The following is a 20,247-nucleotide window of genomic DNA, read 5'->3' as shown; positions in this document are numbered from 1 at the left end:
AATCCGCACGAAATATGAATACATATAATCAATATCATTTAAATATTGAATAAACAGAGGGTAACATTTACCTCAAATGAGCGAATTCCACAGAAATAATATCGATACCAGCTTCAAACGGCCACAGATGAGGGTACTGTTTCGGATGTTTATGTGGTTCGGCAATGATTTTCGCTTGTCCCCTAAAATGGAATAAATACAAAACGTTTACTCTAAGAACATCCATGTGTATTTTCCCAACAGTCACGTGTATTTTCATAATGTTGTTCTTTTAGATTATGTTATTGCTGGCATTGCATAGTGAGGATAAAAACAAATTCGAATCCTAGTAGTTTTCTGAACGTCACATGATTTAAAATTCGCGAAATGTATTCCAGCAGAAAACTAAATTACTTAAAAATATGTTCCGATTATCCAGTTGTATGATTATTTATATATGAAAATTAACACAAAGCGTTAAAGTATAAGTCACCTCCAAAGTAAGTCTTGCTCCATTTAAACATAACTTACTTGATGAGAAAATGGAGGCCAATAAGTGGTTCGCCCTGCTTCATGATGACTGTATCGAATGAATAGGTTTCCTTCCGTAAGCTCATTTCCAGTAACTTTTTGAATTTACTGGACATGCTCGAAAAGAAGGGATGAGAGTCGATAAATGCTGTAATTTGGGCAAACTCTTTTTCTTGGTCAGCCTAATAAAATACAATATATCATGCTTTGTGATAGTGGAAAAGATGTATAATCGGAAATCTAATTTACCAGTAAATAAAATTAATTAAGTTAAACGCTATGTTCCAAAATCACGAAATCACTTAGAATTCAATCTAAATCAATCATTCAACAAATTAAAGTACTCTAAAAAAGTACGAGAACTTAAGAACTAAGAAGGGAAAAAAACAAGCGAGGGCTCAAACCGAAAGATATCATAGCTTTACCAAACGACGTGACATACTGATAATGTATCTCTTTGATATTACACTTTCATAATGGGATTTCGGTGACAACAATGACACCACTATTACAATGTAATATCATAAACTATAAAGCAAGCATGGTACAATGTTGTACATGAAAACAACACATTATCTTATAGGATTTGCTTTTCACTTTTCTCCTTGTCTTATTCAATTATATACAGTATCTATAGTGGAAATCTAGAGTCAAAACCGCATTTCAACGTCACCAAATCTCAAGATTGAGTGTCTTGTAGTGGTGCACTCGGGTCTCATATAATTTAAGTATATGATATCTATCGTATTTGAGCGCTATAATGGTACACTGCAAAATCAAAGGTCATTCGTTTAATACAGTGTTGCACCAATCAAATTATGACTTCTGGACACTGTCACCACCTACTATGTTTATTCTACCGGGTTTAGTATAACATTGTATTGACTCCACCAAAGGTCCATTATTGATGAATAACACTATTATTACAAACGTAGCCAGTTTACCTTCAAGGATCGTTCATAGAGATCCTGACCAATCACCATCAGATCACAGTTCTCGTCTGCAATAATGGACGCATTCCTCAGAGCATCTCGTTTGACGAGTGCGACTTCGCCGAAGGCCTTTCCGGGTTCTGTGGACACAACAATGACCAATTGACTACTCATTGTCATTAGTATTATTAGTTTAATATTGCTACACAAACACGTACCTAAGTTGGAATCATTATTTTCTTTGTTAAAGAACGTTATTATTACCCTATAGAAGAGCAAGTGTTCAATATATCAGGCCAATAAGATAATTATATTTACAAGTGAAAAAAACTGACAATTTACTTTGGTACAAAGTATATATGTCAACTCAAACTTTCCCTTTTATCATATTGCAAACACAAACGACGAAGTGAGACAATTACTTGTACTCAACTCCTCGACCTCTTTACACACATTAAGCCCATCTCTTAATCTCAATCACCCCAAAAAAAAAATATTGTTCAATGAAGAGTGTCTGATAGAAATTCTGACATGATCAGGATATTTTGAGTGTATATGCGAAGACATGATATTTGTATAATCCCCTCTAGATATACATAATAGGCTATCGAGGTATCAATGAAATCAATTATATGGATTTAAACCTGAGCAAATCTTTATTACTTGGCACTTTCAAGACACACATTAACAGATACTAAAGCCTTATGGCAAAATTAATATTTAATGTAATGGTCCTTTCACCAAAGTGGCATTAGCCTGTGGAAATATCCTATATAGATAACAGATTTATTCTCGATACTTATTTTGAGATCATTGTACGGAAGCGAGAAATGTTTTGGGAGTTTCTTATTTACTACCAACCCGGATATGTTTCATTTTTAAACGTAAAATATACATTTATTTACCCTTTTCTATTAGTAAAATTGAATAGAATTTTAGAAGTACACTATATGCATATATGTGGCCAGTAACACCTTTCAGTGAATTAATTAATGAATTATTAATAACTTTTTATATAACATTATCGAACCCCTATATCTTATGTAACCAGAGAAAGTTCCGTATCGAACATTTATTTAACATCTTTCGCTTACAAGCATATTCGATTACATTGCATTTGGTCTTGTTCGTTTATGACATGATTTTACTTTTAGAACTTAAGCAAAGGTAAGACAGGACTTAATCATAGACAACCAGCAAGTTTTTGTCAAAATATATTGTATGTTTGTCGTGTAATTTACAGTTACCTACTGATACCTTACCAGCGTGAACTGTAATGACATCACGAAATAAGAAAGAAACATACTTGTAGCAACGTAAGTAAGGAAAATGCTTACCATATGTCATAATGAACTTTCCAAACTTGTTTCTGTCGAGTTTTGTAAGCTTTTTTTCTTGTTCCTGTTGTTCTTGCAGTTTTCTTTCCTCCTCATCCTCGTCTTTGCCCTCTTCATTTTCTTCACCTTCCTCTTCCCCGCTTTCTGATTTAGGTTTCTCAACAACTTTCGGGGGAGGAGTCTTCTCTCTGACTGCCAACCCTTCGTCTTCTCCCGTCATCCTCGGGTCGATGTAGACGGAAGCACTTCCGCTCAGTATCACATAGAAGCTTCAAGGTAATCGAGAGTAATTATGTAAATTGACAAGTATTCTTCGATTATGATATAAAACGATTTACATGCATCATTTTGTTAATTTGAATTCTTGACTCTTTTTATATGAATTAGCATATGTATATAAACCCTGTCCACAATACATTGCATTATGATTAGAAGGAATAAAACATAAGCTATATACTTATGTTGACATCGGCAAAACATACATGTTTGTTCGGTTCAGAAGCACTTTGTGTGCAACTACTATAATAGAACGTCAATTTAGCCATTTAACGTCAAACATAGTTTAAACACTACAATTTAAAGTGTTTGATTATATAAATACATGGCCACGGCATCCTAGATAGAACCAGCTGCAGGTGTCATTGTGACTTTACTGTAAATTCAGACCATTTCATCAAGTGAAACTGTTTAAAAAACAGTTATCAGGAAACATAATGAAGGAAATCCAAAGCATTTGAATATTTTGCTTGTAGAATTAAATATTTTAGTAGTGTAAACTTCATCATAAAATAAATTTCCTTTTAGAAGCTACATCTATATGATGATGTTTGCAATCATGGAATCGTATTCAAAAATCCTTCATATAGTATGTATTATGTTCTGTCTATACCTAATGATTACCTAGAGTTTAACACTGTCAAAGATTAAAGAATGTAGATTTTAATTATATTTGATTGAGTGAATCGAGTATTTTAACCATGTCATTTTCTTATTTTGTAACCTTAGCATACATGGGTGTTAAAACACACATAACAATCGGTACACATTTAATAAATGCAATAAACAAATTAGAATCACCTTGTAGAATGTCCTTTCAAAACATAAGTACTTAATTTCTCCAAAAACATCGGTTAGTCCTTCAAACCACCAAATTATAATTTGGATTTACATTTATATGTATAAGTAATTAAATCAACCTCGTTACATGTACTGAGATTAAGCTTTGTACATACAATTTCACGTGGGGTGAAATAATATAATGCGTGTTTATTTCCAGTATGAGAAGCTTCCTTTAATTGCATGTAATCGTGTAATTGTCTGTGGGACTAAATCAATTTGCCATAATGGCCAAAATAATACCAGTTTTCATTTACCTATATAATAATGACTATTCATAAGAATTGTCAGAATTGACGACCGATTTACCTCGTGACATCAATAATATCTTTGATTAAGTGTAATGAGGAATTATCAAAGGTTATGATATAGGGAAATTACTGATTTCAACAATAAAGCAGGGATCACTTTATTGGTAGGTAATCTGTTCTGTAACCAGACATAAAATTGGGCGTTATATTGAAAGTGGATGATATAAAGTGTATATTTGATTGCCCGATAGCTACATTTAACCGAATAACATGATATAAAGTGTATATTTGATTGCCCGATAGCTACATTAAACCGAATAACATGTCACTGTGGCTTAAGACTATCTGTCGTCAACACAAATTTATCTAACATTCAGGTTAAATCATATAAATAATCCACTCCCTTCTTTCTACTTTCACTTCCAAAGGGAAGACAGTAGAACATTATAGCTCTATATGTTCATATATTCTTATTGTTCTAAAAGTTATTCATTAAAAACTCATTGCAAAAATCCACCACATATATTAGTGTCGTTTTACGAATTTCTAATCTACGTTTTTTAATTTTAAAGATGATTTTGTTCATAGATTCCGATATTGTCTGATAGTTTGACATTAAGTTCATTCATCATGAATTGATCAAATGTATGTGTTGAATTTTGTTCAATTGCCTCAGATGTATCGAATAATGAAAACTATCACTAGAAAAAAGTAAACCTTTATTTATAAAACAATATATTTACTGAGGTCAAATGTCTAGGTCATTTGCAAAATAGTCTTGAGGAAAACCAACGGTAATAGAATCAAAATGATAACGCCTTCATAATTACCCTTCAGCTGGAAATTGTGTAAAATACAGAATATACATTTAATTCAGCTGTGTTGGTTTGTTAGCAACTGCAAACAACATCATATCTGACCCCCTATATTTTTAACATTCTCATGGGGGTTACGATAACCGTTACGCAATGTCCATAGGAGAGAAAACCCAGATAACGTAGAGTGCACGTCCCCATGTCTTGGTTCGCGGGAGGGGTCTGTTGTATAAGGGGTTGTATGTGTACGATAAGATGTGAAGTAGCGTGCTATTGATTACCACATGCTATACTTTATTAACATAGGAATCATGTTGGCTTTAGAATGATCGGAAGTGACCTTTCCTGTCACCATGTTACAGCCGGGAGTTTATCATCATTCCGATAACGGTCTCATAGCATTATAGCATTCCTCTGTGTTTGACCTGACCCCTATACAAAAACCCATACCTACTGTTTGTGTTAACCATTGATTAAGTTCAAAGGATCAAACGTAAGGTATCAAATCTGTGATAAAGACATACACAAATCCTGAGTTTCAGATAAGATGTAGGTTTCAATATTGTTAAAAATAAAGTTTTGTCATCATATTTGTAAAAAATAATACGAATATATATATATATTAATGATATATATCGTATTCATTAGATAAAAAACATATTTGGTAAATTATTATCTATTACACCATATTTTAAATGCATCAAATAAAAACATTTAGAATCTAGAATACTGAATTCATAATATACAATCATATTGTATAGTTCAAAAGTAGTTAATTGCATCATAATAGAAAACGTGAAATACGTGATTTAGTCACATGTCAAACAAACCATTACAAACAATACCTATAAATGAAAACAATCAAAACATAAAAAAGACAAAACAAAAAAGCTTCTGCTGGTGTTCATTGCATGACGTGAAGACATCAAAAGCGTATCGGCGTGTGAGAAAAAACATGTCTAGCTCCAACAACACAGTTTAGTCTCAAACTGAATATCAAATGTAATCACATTCCCTCAAAAACTAACAAACAAAAGAAAATACATGTATCACCAATGACATACTATTACATTTTGTGTAAAGATAGGTGCAATGCTGAAAACACATTTAAAACAATTCAACTCGACCCATACATACCTGGGATCCACATCGGCCGTAGACTCCCTGTATGACGAATTCAGACAATAAAGTTCACATATATGTTTCACACATGCATTTATAGCTCCAAACCTCAAAGTAGATTTTTTAGTGTCGCAAACGTTTTGTCAGACCAGGTAAAATTCTAAATTGAATTGTGAGAGTGTCTGAGATACATCAAGAATGATATATTTTGTTTAATGTCTTCCAAATGCGTCTGTATTCTTATAGAACCAGTCACATGGAGTGCTAAGCACATTCTTAATCTATAGGTAAATATTTGCAGCACGAAGGTTAAACTCCGGTTCAACAATCAGACGGTTAAACCCTGCCGTTCTAAGCATTACATACCGATATCCCTATCGGGTTTTTTTTACATTTATCAATGGGATCCGCAAGAGCAGCAACAACAAAGCTTTTATATCATTTCAAAATCACTTTCAAAGTCACTAAAACACTCAAGCCTCGTGCACATGAGATTTCCAATAATATACAACATTTCGTGGCATCCAATGGACAATTTATCTAAAGTACGTGGAAATACGGGATTTAAAATTGTAAAGATACTCCGGGATATCAAATGAAATTCGTGTTGCCGCCTGTGAAAAACATATTGTCAAGTATTTAGCATATATTTTTAAAGCTCTTATCTTGTGCCTACGTTTCTTCAACCGGTAATGTTATTTAAGCTTATAATGACGTTCTAGGTTATAATCATAAAATATTTATCGTCAAAATACATACCTGATATTTCTCACCTGTGATGAGTTTGTAATTATACCAATGTATGATTTATATATATCAACAGATAAAACTCCTATCACCCATAATACCAACAGGATGGTGTTAACGTTTACTTGCGCCGGAGTGTACACCGGTCTCTATAATTAACTGGTACCTGAGCCCCCTACAACGGAATCAGTGACAATAACGCCACCCTTATCTGTCAGATCATTACTGTACAAACCTAGACGAAATCGTAACGGTTGTTTTCTATCGAGGGCAATCAACTGTGTCAGTATAGAAGAACGAGTTAAGAAGTAATCAGAGACAACTGTAACGACAACAGTGAGTCTGTATATAGATATAAGGTATTTAAAGGAAGGTTTTATACCACTTTTCCATACGAGTCTCAGTCGTAATGTTAACGCAGTTAACCATATATAAACCGTCTCTTGAAAAAGACGTCTTTTTCCCATTACAGTTACAAATATATAACGAGCAACCGTAGTTTTCTTTTCTGTTCAATATGTTCTCATAATCAATTTCTCAAACATAAGTGTACCATGGTCTAGTTTCAGATATCCCGAATATTTCGCAATTTCAGGTGGAAAAAAAACTATTTTAACTGAAATAAATGAGCCTTAACTTTTGCTATTTTCAAAGTTGATTATCTACCAAAAAGACTCTACCTCTAACAGTTTACAATATTGGTTCTTAAGGAGTTATATATTTCAGTGTAATTTAAATAACCTAAAATCTTTGATGATATTTACTTCAAAACTTTTCGCTGTTGCCTCAAAGAAAGAAAACCACATTTTTTGATCACTATATTCTGTTAACAAATACATAATATCTAATCCTTGATAAGACCATGTAAATAGAAACCTCTTCTCAAAGAACGGCAATTCTATTGGACCATTCATATTCAACATTTGTTATATTTGTTTGTTATATTTACCTCTTTGCAGATAAGTATATTTTGAAGAATGCCCCACGATAAATTACAACATGAAGCCTTTTTGTTTTCTCTTTTCGTTTGAAGATATCAGATCAGAAAACTATTGAGTGCTTAGGCCTAACACTTATATATGGCTATAAGATAATAATTGCAAAACGAAAAAAAAAACTGAAAGAGCTCAAAAACGAAGTCGTAATGTTTAGTACAATATCATTCCAATAATTTATGAATGTTTAAATAAATTCAATAAATGAATGACACACGCTTTTCCAAATAACCAAATAACGTAAAAAAAAATACCATGAGTGTTTCGACATCAGAAGCGACAGTTTATGAAGTGAATGTGAATATGAGACACCTGTATAATGTCGTAACGTTGTCGACTAGCAAACAAAAATACGAATTGCCTCTGTTGTGTGGTTTTTGTAAAGTCACGGATCACACGTTTTTCTTACTGAAGACGTACACAGAACCTAATGAGTTTCGTTGTTGTGCTTCTATTGGAAAGTTATTCATGCGAATCATTTTCGCCTTAAGATTAATTTATCAGTCTGACAGACAGACATACGTATTATCATATATATACACAAAATATATTTAAAGGTCAACTGAAAATTGATCAAATTCGATTAGTTTTACATTTTTATATCAAAATAAAAAAATAAAAAATGTAATACTGATTCTTTAGTGCAATAAAAATGTCTTTACTAGGTAATCGGTGATTTTATATGTCTTACATCCTGACGATTTGAATCGGGTTGTATGGAGAGTTAGATATGACAAAAATACACAATATATTTTCGAATATGTGCCTACATGGTGGTGAAGATAGTACATTTAGGTTTCAATCAAATCAAGGTATAAAACATACATTATTGATATGTTAATACATGTTGATTAAGCACACATATGAACAAAAATGTTTATCTTCACTCCAGCTTATAAAGTAATTATTAGTTTGCATATCAACATCATCCATAATGAAATAAAACAGTTAAACATAAAGCTCGTTAAATGAGATAACATACAGTCGGCGGTGGAGCATCTTTAACAAAATAACACACATCCTAAATATATGAATTACATGATATACAAAGATACTGATGATCATTGAATGATGCATCATCGACTATTTCATAGAAGTCTAATCAATGTTTAGTTGGACGTGCGATATCCAGAGTGTTGTTAGTGAAGCAAATAACTTAAGCATCCAAAAATTGTTGCCATCATTATTGAACACAACCCTGAAAACATTTCAGATTCATGACAGTATATCTATGTAAGACTCAGTAGAGCAGTTGATTGAAGCAAAAACATGTTAGCAGCTGCTAAGAAAATGTTCGTTATGTTATTCATTTTCATAATGGAAGACAACATTCATTCGCCAAACTGAAAGAATTTTGATATTGGATTTTAATGTCCGATGGCCATCTATTCAAATTGTTAGCGTGTGGCCATGTACATAGCGACATACAACTAATAAAGCGTAAGAACGTTGAAAGCATTATTTTCGCTTCACACGTACACGATCATAGATACATACCATTCGTCATCAACTTCGCAACTAGGCAATAAAGTAGAAAACACCTTACATATACGTGTGTGTTCTGTACTCTTAATATTGCTTTAACCATCTATCTCTGATTCACCTGTTTTACTATACAAAGTGGAATGACATAAAATTCAGCTGATATGTACCATTGTAGTTCAAAGGGGTTGGCAATAATGTTTTTACGATTCATCTTTTCTATTTAGGAATAAATGATATTTCGGGACCATGTACGACATCTAATAAAATATTATGTGACGACACATTGCAAAACCTTGACCAGATGATGGATACCTGTATCCCTTCATTCATTGTTTTACTATGACTATATTGTCAACCATTATTGACCACGCAACAATGTACCAACATAAATTATATTTCCTATAATGTTTATGTTTGCAAAAACCTGTTTATAATCATTTACTCACATGGAAAATATCATAAATAATAAAAAAATATCCTACAAAGATCAGGATAATTAGTTTTACCTGACGTTTTCCTCGGAAGCAATTTTCATTTTGGTAGAATCCTTGTATTCCTTGCGTTTATTCCTTTGTATCTATGAATTCTTTGAATCGCGTTCATGTTTGTTAAGTAAGGTTTCTTAGTTTTTTTTTTTAATCCTGACAAAACCAGGTCAAACCTGCATTTAACCTTGGGAAAAGTTTAATCTCTATGCACCTATGTACTGAAATAATTATTACCTTTCAATCAAAATTCCTTATTTTATAATGTATGAACATGTATATAACTAATAATTCATGTAATTTGTGAAAAATGTAGATTTCGATGTTAATAAATATTGCTTCTAGACTAGACAGATTCTGCTAAATTAAGAAATATTGCTAGTTTTAAATTATTACTTATTGTATCGAAGTTACAATCTGCATATCTGGCACACTGTACTATTTTAAATAGATAACGATTTGATGTGCAAAAACTATCCTAAGAAGTTCGTGAATCTCACGTGTTTACAGATTACGCTGTCTTTCTGAATCTCACATGTTTACAGATTACGCTGTCTTTCTGAATCTCACATGTTTACAGATTACGCTGTCTTTCTGAATCTCACATGTTTACAGATTACGCTGTCTTTCTGAATCTCACATGTTTACAGATTACGCTGTCTTTCTGAATCTCACATGTTTACAGATTACGCTGTCTTTCTGAATCTCACATGTTTACAGATTACGCTGTCTTTCTGAATCTCACATGTTTACAGATTTCGTTGTCTTTCTGAATCTCACATGTTTACAGATTACGCTGTCTTTCTGAATCTCACATGTTTACAGATTACGCTGTCTTTCATTGACATGTGTTTATCTTATATGCTTTATTAAGCATTTAAAATATCGCATGTGTCAGCAAGTATAATAGGAATTATATCAATGATATATGTCTATTACCTTAGCATGTGAGCGACAAAAAATATGTTATATAATATTGAACAATGTTTGTTGGATATATTCAGTAAATAAGTTCTTACCTTTATATCATTATTACTAACCCTCGTTCTTCAGAATTCGTTTTTCGTGGCGTGTACAAGGTAGTTCGGAACAAAATGAATGTCACTTAGACATAAAGTAGGTAGCCTATACAAATCTTTCAAAGGATTTCCCTACAATACAACTCTTCATATATTCACCTACAGACGAACATATTTATACTTTCAATGCATGGCCACGAGAACGATCGGGTCTTTAAAACGTCACTGACAAATACCAATGATTTGTGGTTTTCTTGGTACCCCCTTTTACTTCATTAAGAATCTCTGTATGCCGTATGTGTTGTAGAGATTGATAGAGAAATACTACGGTTATCAAATATACCATATTGTCAAGATTTAAAACAAAGTTATATGTTAATTTCTGATAGAAATGAAATAAACGATATTAATGACGTTGGGAAATTTCTATTGAATGTTACAATTGATCTAAGTTCGTTACCAGATAAGTCATTTGTATGAGTGTCAATTGTTTGGAAAAATGCGTTGTAATCTAAAGAAGGTCAGAGCAATGCGAATGAGCCGCGTTTAACAATTTATATTAACTGAGAGATGGAATATTAACTTTTGCTTGACATGATAAGGTCTGTGATCAATTACCTCGAATCTTTCGACTTACTGACATGTAATAGTGATCATGGTTTCAAATCATTGCAAGTATTATTGTATTCATGCTTGACTATTCTATTTGCATTGATTATGTATTTTAACATAAATACGACTTATATGTAAAAAAAAGATTTATTATACAACTAAACACTAAATTTAATAGCATAATTAATTCGACTTAGTTTTGAAATAAATGAATTATACCGGTCTTTACTCCTGTATGATACGTTTTGTGTCAGTGTTTACTCAAACGTAATAATACACGAAGTATGTTCGATTATAATCACTCTTCTTTAAAAGGACTTAGACGTCATACAGTGTGACTTACACGCAGTGCCTAAATATATTGGATCAACATTTGCAGGATTATTTGAAGTAGCAATTACAGAAATGGTTTTACAGAATCTAGTAGATAACATTCACATTTTGCTTATTAGTACAAGTGTTTATAATTTCTAAAGGTCGAAGTTCACTCCTTATTAAAACATAATGACTTAAGACTACGTTAACTATAAGACTTCACATATTGTTTGCATAGTGTGAGTATGTACTGATTTTCAAATTTTAAATTATGTGTACATAAAATGCTGACGTCATCGAACTTTGGGTTACGGGTAAACTATCAACCCTTATTTGTTTGAGCCTGATAATAACGAAAACGTTGATGTAGATGTATGTTCGGTAAAACGATTTAAACTCGATATGTTAACAAAAACTGTAATCAAATAACAAATAAACCCAGGGTGTTTTATAATCAATTATATATGTGTAGACGTTATTTAGCATATCTGCATTTAACGTCTTAAAGGTTGTAATTTAAATAAATTCGATCAAGGTAAAAAACGTCAAACTCATTATGGGATAGGTTCCTCTTTCAGAGGATAAAATCTTATTTGTTTACATCGGTAGACGCTAAATCTGAAGAAAATGTGGGAAAGAGAATGATGAATAAAAACTGGTTAATTTTTCGAACAGAATATATCAAAGACTGGATTCAGCCGAACAAAAACATTTTAAATGTCTAGCTATTTAGATTATATCGCTGGTATTTGTCAATATAAATAGGATAAAATTCCAATCGTCCATACGATATGTTGTCATTCAATGATCTTAGCTTTGGGTTTACAATGATGACCACACAGGAATTTTGCATATTATTGTTATTCTAAAGGTTCAGATACACTTGTACATATTTTTAATAAGTAATAATTAGTTATATTTATATAGACATAATTGTGTACGGATGTTAAGCGCGTATGACTTTAAGTATGATATAGTAATCACATAGATTCATTACAGTATCTCTAACACTAATGTACTACCATCGCTACTCTAGAAATTGCCATCACTGTCTTAATATCCACCCCTGAACTATGTCGTAGCAAACATGAAGTCTAATTATATGCAATAACGATGTTATCTGCAAAGGAAAACTATATATGCATGCAATTGGTCAGTTGTGTTCTCACCTGCCTTCAGTTTTACTAGAACATAATCAAATGGTGGATATAACGAAAATGATAGTAACCCCTGAAGTATCGAGGACGATGACATACGCGAGAAATAAAATGACTTATCATTCCCGAACCTTAGTCTTATATTCCTAGTAGATACAAATGGTTGCCATGAAACTATCTGTGCTGGTGTCAATGATGGCTAGGTCTTTTATACCACAACCTAGACATTAATAATTTTTCAGTAGATTTGCACAGATATATTTTCTGATCGTTTATTCCTTTTGGATAAGCACGTCGTTGTCCTCATTTGTGTAAATTTATCAAATGTTCATGTTCAAACAAATGTGGGATGGTTTCCTTGTACAATTACAAATTAACTATTTCCACCCCAAGAACCCACATTACCTGACCTGTACATACTATTTTTCTTCCTGTAATGTGAGAATCATTCAGCTGTAATAACACTTCTCAATAGTAATTAAACAATCTTTATAAGATTTCCAACCCATTTAAAATTTACATTGAATTGTGTTATCTTGTTATCATGTGAAGTGTCTTGCTGATATGAAAGTGTTCAGTTGTATAAATTTGTATTTAAATCCAAACAATTGTCTGCATCAACTTCGCCGCGGCATATTTTAACAAGGTTCGAATTAACACTGACGCGAGTTTGATTTTAATGTTATATAGAAACTTGTTCGTCGAATCTGGCGTATTAACTTATCATGTAAGGAGATTTACGTATGCACATTCACACACTTGCAAATTTGGTATGCAATCTAAGCTATTGTCCTTGCACTTCTTACGCAATACATTCGACGTTGAATCAACTTCATATGTCATTGATAATAAGATTTCGCCCACGTATCTGCATACGATTTATAACATCGTGGACTTTTATTTATGAATCTTCAGCGGTTTTCGAAATTTCAAATTATATGAAACATTTCAGTTTTATTTGATTTTGTCATATTTTTGCAATATCATAGTTAAATGCCAATACAAATAATGTGATAATATAAGTATACACATCAAAAAATGACGCTTTCATCAAAGTCGTTGTTTCTTAATTGACCCATATGATATATGCAAATAGGAATAAAAATATGTTTCCATATATATATATATATTAAATATCTATAGTCACACTCTAAGTCTATTTTCCAAATATTGAAATACAAGGTTTTGCGTGCATAAGAAAGAAAATCTGTATATAAGATATGTCCTACTTAAGATCACCATTAAAGCTCTCCTACTTACCTGTCACCTTTCTCCCCCTGCCGTATAATGATTTCGTCCCTCTCGCATGCCTGATAGGTACAGTTCTTCATAATGTCTTGTAATACACCTACAAAAGCATATAACAATATTTAAACTAACGATTAGGCAAATGGTTTATTGACTAAAATATCTCTGCCTACACTCCCAACAATAGATGCCTCGCGACATTTAGGTCTATTGACTTTCACCGGTATTTAAATCCCGTCCACGTAATTCCCAACGTGATATATTTTGATTGTTTACCTCAATAGAGACTTTAAAACCCGCTGTTGATATGACAGGAGTTATCTCCCATAAATTCAAATAGCGGTGCTATCATTTACGGCTAGAACTAGTCTGTAATGGTGCTTTAACATTGCGTTAACGGTTTGGCATTTACATTTGATACAAAAACACAACGAAACTGTTTTGTAGAACATAAGCGGAATCGCCTATTAATTGTAAAGGTAAGCATAGCTGTTGGTTTGAGCAAATAGAAGCTACCATCATAAATGTTTTCCACTTTATAGAACAATAGGAACCCGTGATCGCCATCAATCGCAATTAGCAAAACATCGATACTTCTCATATAAAACTAGTTCAATGTAGAAGTGCTTGTTTGATGTCTACAATAATGCATTTTATTGCTTTTCATTAAAATGAGTAGCTGTAGTTTTATATAAATTTATCAATTGCCATATATTTACTGAGAAATATTAAACATTAATCATCCAGTTGCGAATCAATTCAATCAATTGTAGAGTGAATCAATTAAACAATTGAATGAAATGTTCCATGGTATACTGACCTTCGGAATCGCTAGTTTGTATATTTTCATTAAAAATCTATCAAGAACTGTTAGACTTATTGAGAAGAGTTATAATGTACGAATTGCTATCCATATATTTGCATGTCAAGGTAAAAAAGGACTCAATGCGTATAGTCAAATCATGCTAGTAGTATCTGCTATAGATACAAGTAAATATGATAGCATACATTTGAAGTATTTGGTAACGGAACATGTTTCGAAGCTGCTGCATTATTACTCCTGAATATTTGTTCGCATATTGTTTTGCCTGATGTTTTAAATGATTTGTGGGCGTATACGATATCACTAATTACTTCATAATAATCATACATGTATTTGACAGCCACTAAAAACCCACTAATCATACTAAACTCCATGTCAATCAACAGATTCCTTCTACTACATTTAAATAACATACAAAGGGAGATAATCATGATACGAGATATGCAAAACTCTCCGTACGTGCTAACTGTAGTACGGATTGACACTATGATTGATCTCCCTTTGCCTATCATGTATTGCATATTTAGTTCGGATATATCAACTTCGATCGGTTTGATGGTTTGAAATAAACATACGTATCTAATAATGAAAATCCAGAAAAATATTACCTTTTGGGAAATTTGAAAGGCCTTGAAAATTGTTTATTTGTTTTTACACATGAAGCTGGTGTACATGATAAAATTGGTCATCCGGACTTTAACACAGTAAGAGTACTTTTCAATGTATAGTCACCAAACGTTGTTTTTATCAGTAATTTTTTTTTAAATATGTTATCACACATGTTTAAATTATGTGTATATTTACTTTCTGAATATCATTTTGTTTTTATTTCTCCTGACAATTGTTATGAGATGTTTTAGTTTCACAACAGTTTCTTAGATTTTCATTTGGTAACATCGGTAATAACCGAAAATAGTTAGAAAAAAATTAATTACAAAAACATAAAACCAAAGTCGTTGAAATATTTCAATGATTTTTTTTTTGGACAGCACTAGCTCGATTGTGTTTGGATAAAACAAAATAAAATCAATGAACTATATAATTATCATCTGAATTTCCATTTCATGCTGTGGATAAGATGATTGGTGCCACTTCTTTTAAGCCCAGTTTTAATATGTATCTATGATAACCGCTGGAATTAAGCTTTGTAATAGCATTTCTCACTTGTTTTATGGCTTATTATGTATTTTATAGCAAGATGTTTTGATAACAGTAACTCGTATGTAACTGAGTACATGTTTAATTATGAATTGTGCTATTAAATAGCATTTAAATTGAATGGAATTGGTTTTCCGTTCAACTCTGCGGGTAATTTATTTGACATTATAGCTACCTGTATATTGTGTATTACTGATACAATTTAGTATGATGACGCAACTAATAAGTAATATATACATAAAGCTCTCCCAACCTTTGTCCTTCGCCTATTTACATTTTCAAAAATAAGTAATACTGGAGCCAGTATATATTCAATCGGATACATCCATGATTGCTTACAGATTGTTAATTGTGAACGTGTGGCTTTTGTCATTATCCTGGGAGAATATATTCATTTCTAAGATTGATTACTGGGTCTTACACTGGTGGTACGTTTAAGATATGTTGCTGAAATACTAATTATTGTCTTCTTTTTCAGCAATAACATTTGAAGACATATTTACAAAGAATATATTTCTTTACCGAACAATGGAGCCTATTGTTAAATAAGAACCGCGACCGTTGCATTTGGCCACGAGCTGTGGGAAAACGTGTACCTGCAATAACAATTCTATAAAGGTTGAATGTCGTGTCAGTTTTAGACACCTCGTTGAAAATTTTAATTTAATGAAATTCTATAAATCCAATTGAACTGTATCAAGTCAGGGTGATTGCATTCTGCGACACCTACTTCACAAACATTGTGGGATCTCATAACTATGACATGTAAACCATATATTTACAAAGCGTGCGTATTGTGTTGACCAGACAATGAAATCATAGGCGTGGCTAATGTATTCCGGTACCGTATTTGTTCTTATAACGATTTTGAGTACTAAAGTAAGATAATTTAAAAAATAACATTATCATATTATGTTTCCTTAGTTACTTTGGTATTGATAAAATATGTAATGTATTATATTCCGGTGATTAGTGAAATTATCCATAATGATATCATGATATCTATAATTTTCTAATTTGCAGTATATTTTTATTGTTATCAAAGATAAGAGTAATGTTATAATATTCTTATCCATTGATTGCGTCAAAATTGCAAAATATGTTGATGCTAGTGATTAGTTTCGTCTTGAATAGGAAGGTTCTTGCTTAGATAATTTCTGAATTGCAATTAACTCAAATTATGTACCAAGTTTGGACGCTGCTTTATTTTCTCTTCTCTTGTCACATGAAAACACGGGTTGTTAATTATAGTTTGTACGGTATTGTTACATATCGATGAATATCTAACTTTACTAATCACTCGAGCCTCTCTATTATACAGTCTATGAGTACTATGGTTATCGGCCTTAGCAGGTCTTTATCAGTCGTTGTACAGTATAAAAACACAATGTAGCTATCTGCTGACATCTCGTCTGTCTGTGACGGTGATTAATGGACTTGGGTACTCTACTGTGTATTCAATATCTTATAGGTAATGAGTTACATTTTACCCATTTAAATAGAACGGTGTCTCCGATATCTATGCAAACACGCCGATATATATGTAAAGTGTTTTGACTTAATTAATCTGAACGTCCTTATTGCATGATGTACTCTCTGTTATTTAACCACTCTTTGTCACTGATATATGAAAAAAGAACATAGTAAAAAAAGTCGTATTTACACTATCTGAATCAGAATGGATTCAGCAAATTCGAAATCATATACTGATATATCTGTTAATTACTATCAACATGTCACTTATTAAAACCTGTACTCTGGAGTGCCTACTAGTCACTTCATTGATTTTGGTAAATTGTGTTTTAGACAAAGCCCTATATCAATAATTAAGTTTTAAAATGTAGTTAGTGCAAGTTATTCCATAAAACCTAATAATATGAAAGAAAGTGCGTTTTGTTATACCAAAGACCTTATCATTTGTATTACGTGAAAAAGGCAAAATGTCGAGTCCAATCCCACATAGTAAATCATTAATACATTCATCAGTTGATTGGCAAAATATTTGAAAAATACAAACCTCTGTCGAGATTCTGAAGCAGAAGACTGCGTTTCCGAAGCCATGGTAAGATGGCTTCGATTTCGACCTCTTTCCGTTTGTAGCTGGGTTTGGTGATGATTCCAATCACCTGATCCACGATAGCCGCCATCTTTAGTCCTTAGTCTTAGGCTCACTGATCACAATAGGTAAGTCCTTATAGCACCAGTACCATGTCCAAAGCCCATGGTAATACCATACAAGTGTCATCAGATTCTGCAAATACAAGCAAATTGCATTCAAGATTTACTCAATGGACATGTGATGTTATGGACAAAAATCATAAATGCGTATAAAAACAGCTCTATAGTAAGCTTATGAAGAGAATAATGACATTAATGATATTTCTATGATAAAAACGATATCGATAGTCCAAGTTAAAGAACTACGGGGAAAATGTTTAAATCTGTAGACTTTATATATTGCAAATAGTATTAGAGAAATTTTCTGTTTTATCCAGTACGACATACACGTCCAGTTGTAACATATGTTATCAAGTCACCGTAGCCGTAGTTGAACTCAAGGCCGTGTTGAGAAAGAAGAAAGATTTGAGTTAGATGCTGTAGTCTGAAGGTTTTTTTTCAAACAACAAAACCAACCCACACCAGGTATGTAGATATAGGAAATAAATAGTTACAATTGAGTCAATATACTGGCTCACCAAGACAATTCTTCATCAGCCGGCATCTGTATAAACTCTAACCAAGTCTTTCAAACAATGTGGAAACTGAATACGTTAACCATTTTAGTTTGCCGTAAAACGTATGTACTATCGCCACCATGAATTGCTCGTAATTTATACGGATCGACTTTTTCCAAATACATCAATAGCATCAATAGCGTCGTCTAACAATATATATCACAGAATATGTTCAGAAGCCTTTGATGATTAAAGCCAGGAATATCAACCTTCCAACACAATAATCTGGTTTAGGGTGAAGACAATGCAACAGAACAATAGTGCTTCATGACTAAGAACTGGTGGCAGAACAGCATCATATGAATGAAGATAAATTTACATAAGAATGGTAGATATATATGGTCGATATATGTGGAATCTCGAAATATAAAACAGCACATCTTAGTGACATTTTACCGCTGGTTCTGACCATATCTGTTCACATTTAGTGTGGTATCTTAAATCAATAGTCTCATAGTCACAAACCTACATATATATGTAGTTAAAAACAAATAATAGCAATTTTTACGCAGTTGATTAAAATAACTATCCCTTGCCTTCAATGTTATTTGAATCATAAATCGTAATCACCAAAGCCTTTGATTAATCTAATGCAGGATATGTAGAATAGATTCCGACCACGAATTCGTAGATACTACATTGTACTTAGACTGTAGCACAGTCTTCCTTCAAATGCATTTTATATGTCTTCCGTTTATACATTACAAGTAACCACATACTATTTAAGTAGCGTTCATCCCATTCAATTATAAAGTAAATTAAACCTATATTTTTAGATACATTGTGAAACATATACAAAAAAGGTTACCAAGCATTCATAATAAAAAAAACTAGTATCATTATGTATTATAATTTTTTTTAGATAGATATAATACCAACACCACTACTATACATTGAAACATATACAAAAATGGTTACCAAGCATTCATAATAAAAACAACTAGTATCATTATGTATTATATATATTTTTAGATATGTTGATACAAACACCACTACTATAAATTAAAAAGGTCATTAATATACAAAGTCAAAGATACATTGTTATCATAGATAATGTATACATTACCAATTATCTAGATACTAAAATCCATTTTCTGTAAGTCTATATTCAATCACATTTTTCCACGACGTCTACACACAAATTGAAATCAGTACATCAACTCCAGTTCCATATAATTATAATAGAAAGTTAAAGAACCATTTAGCAGTCCCTAAAGATCTCGGGTTTGTTGACCAGAAATCTTATATTCTAGTGTACATAGTATACCGAACTTGTGCTACTTGAAGTCTATATAGTGTTCGTGGGTGTTGAATTGCATGGAAGCACATCACCTCAAGTGCTCTTGTGGTATCGTCATACTAGTAAGTCAATATCAGAAAGAAAT

General features: G+C 32.2%; 1 protein-coding gene across 12 annotated transcripts in view; it reads right to left on the bottom strand.

Annotated features, from left to right (window-relative positions):
* Window positions 1-20,247, bottom strand: part of LOC138314914 (uncharacterized) — a 37,157-nt gene that overhangs the window by 6,785 nt on the left and 10,125 nt on the right. For 5 of the 12 annotated variants that reach the window (XM_069255545.1, XM_069255550.1, XM_069255543.1 and 2 more), the window contains exons 2-9: window positions 18,145-18,378; window positions 14,159-14,246; window positions 9,323-9,343; window positions 6,099-6,125; window positions 2,780-3,048; window positions 1,455-1,582; window positions 511-692; window positions 72-182 (exon numbers count right to left, since the gene is read on the bottom strand). In XM_069255545.1, the coding sequence (XP_069111646.1) occupies window positions 72-182; window positions 511-692; window positions 1,455-1,582; window positions 2,780-3,048; window positions 6,099-6,125; window positions 9,323-9,343; window positions 14,159-14,246; window positions 18,145-18,274 (956 nt within the window). In that variant the 5' untranslated portion in view covers window positions 18,275-18,378. Of the gene's footprint in view, window positions 1-71; window positions 183-510; window positions 693-1,454; window positions 1,583-2,779; window positions 3,049-6,098; window positions 6,126-6,842; window positions 8,412-9,322; window positions 9,344-10,814; window positions 10,985-14,158; window positions 14,247-18,144; window positions 18,379-20,247 lie in introns of those variants that run through there. The other 7 variants (XM_069255548.1, XM_069255546.1, XM_069255551.1 and 4 more) reach the window with 7 other exon arrangements.

Source organism: Argopecten irradians, chromosome 2, assembly GCF_041381155.1.
Source record: "Argopecten irradians isolate NY chromosome 2, Ai_NY, whole genome shotgun sequence".
In the NCBI taxonomy this organism is placed as follows: domain Eukaryota; kingdom Metazoa; phylum Mollusca; class Bivalvia; order Pectinida; family Pectinidae; genus Argopecten; species Argopecten irradians.
This window is presented reverse-complemented; position numbering and strand designations above follow the sequence as displayed.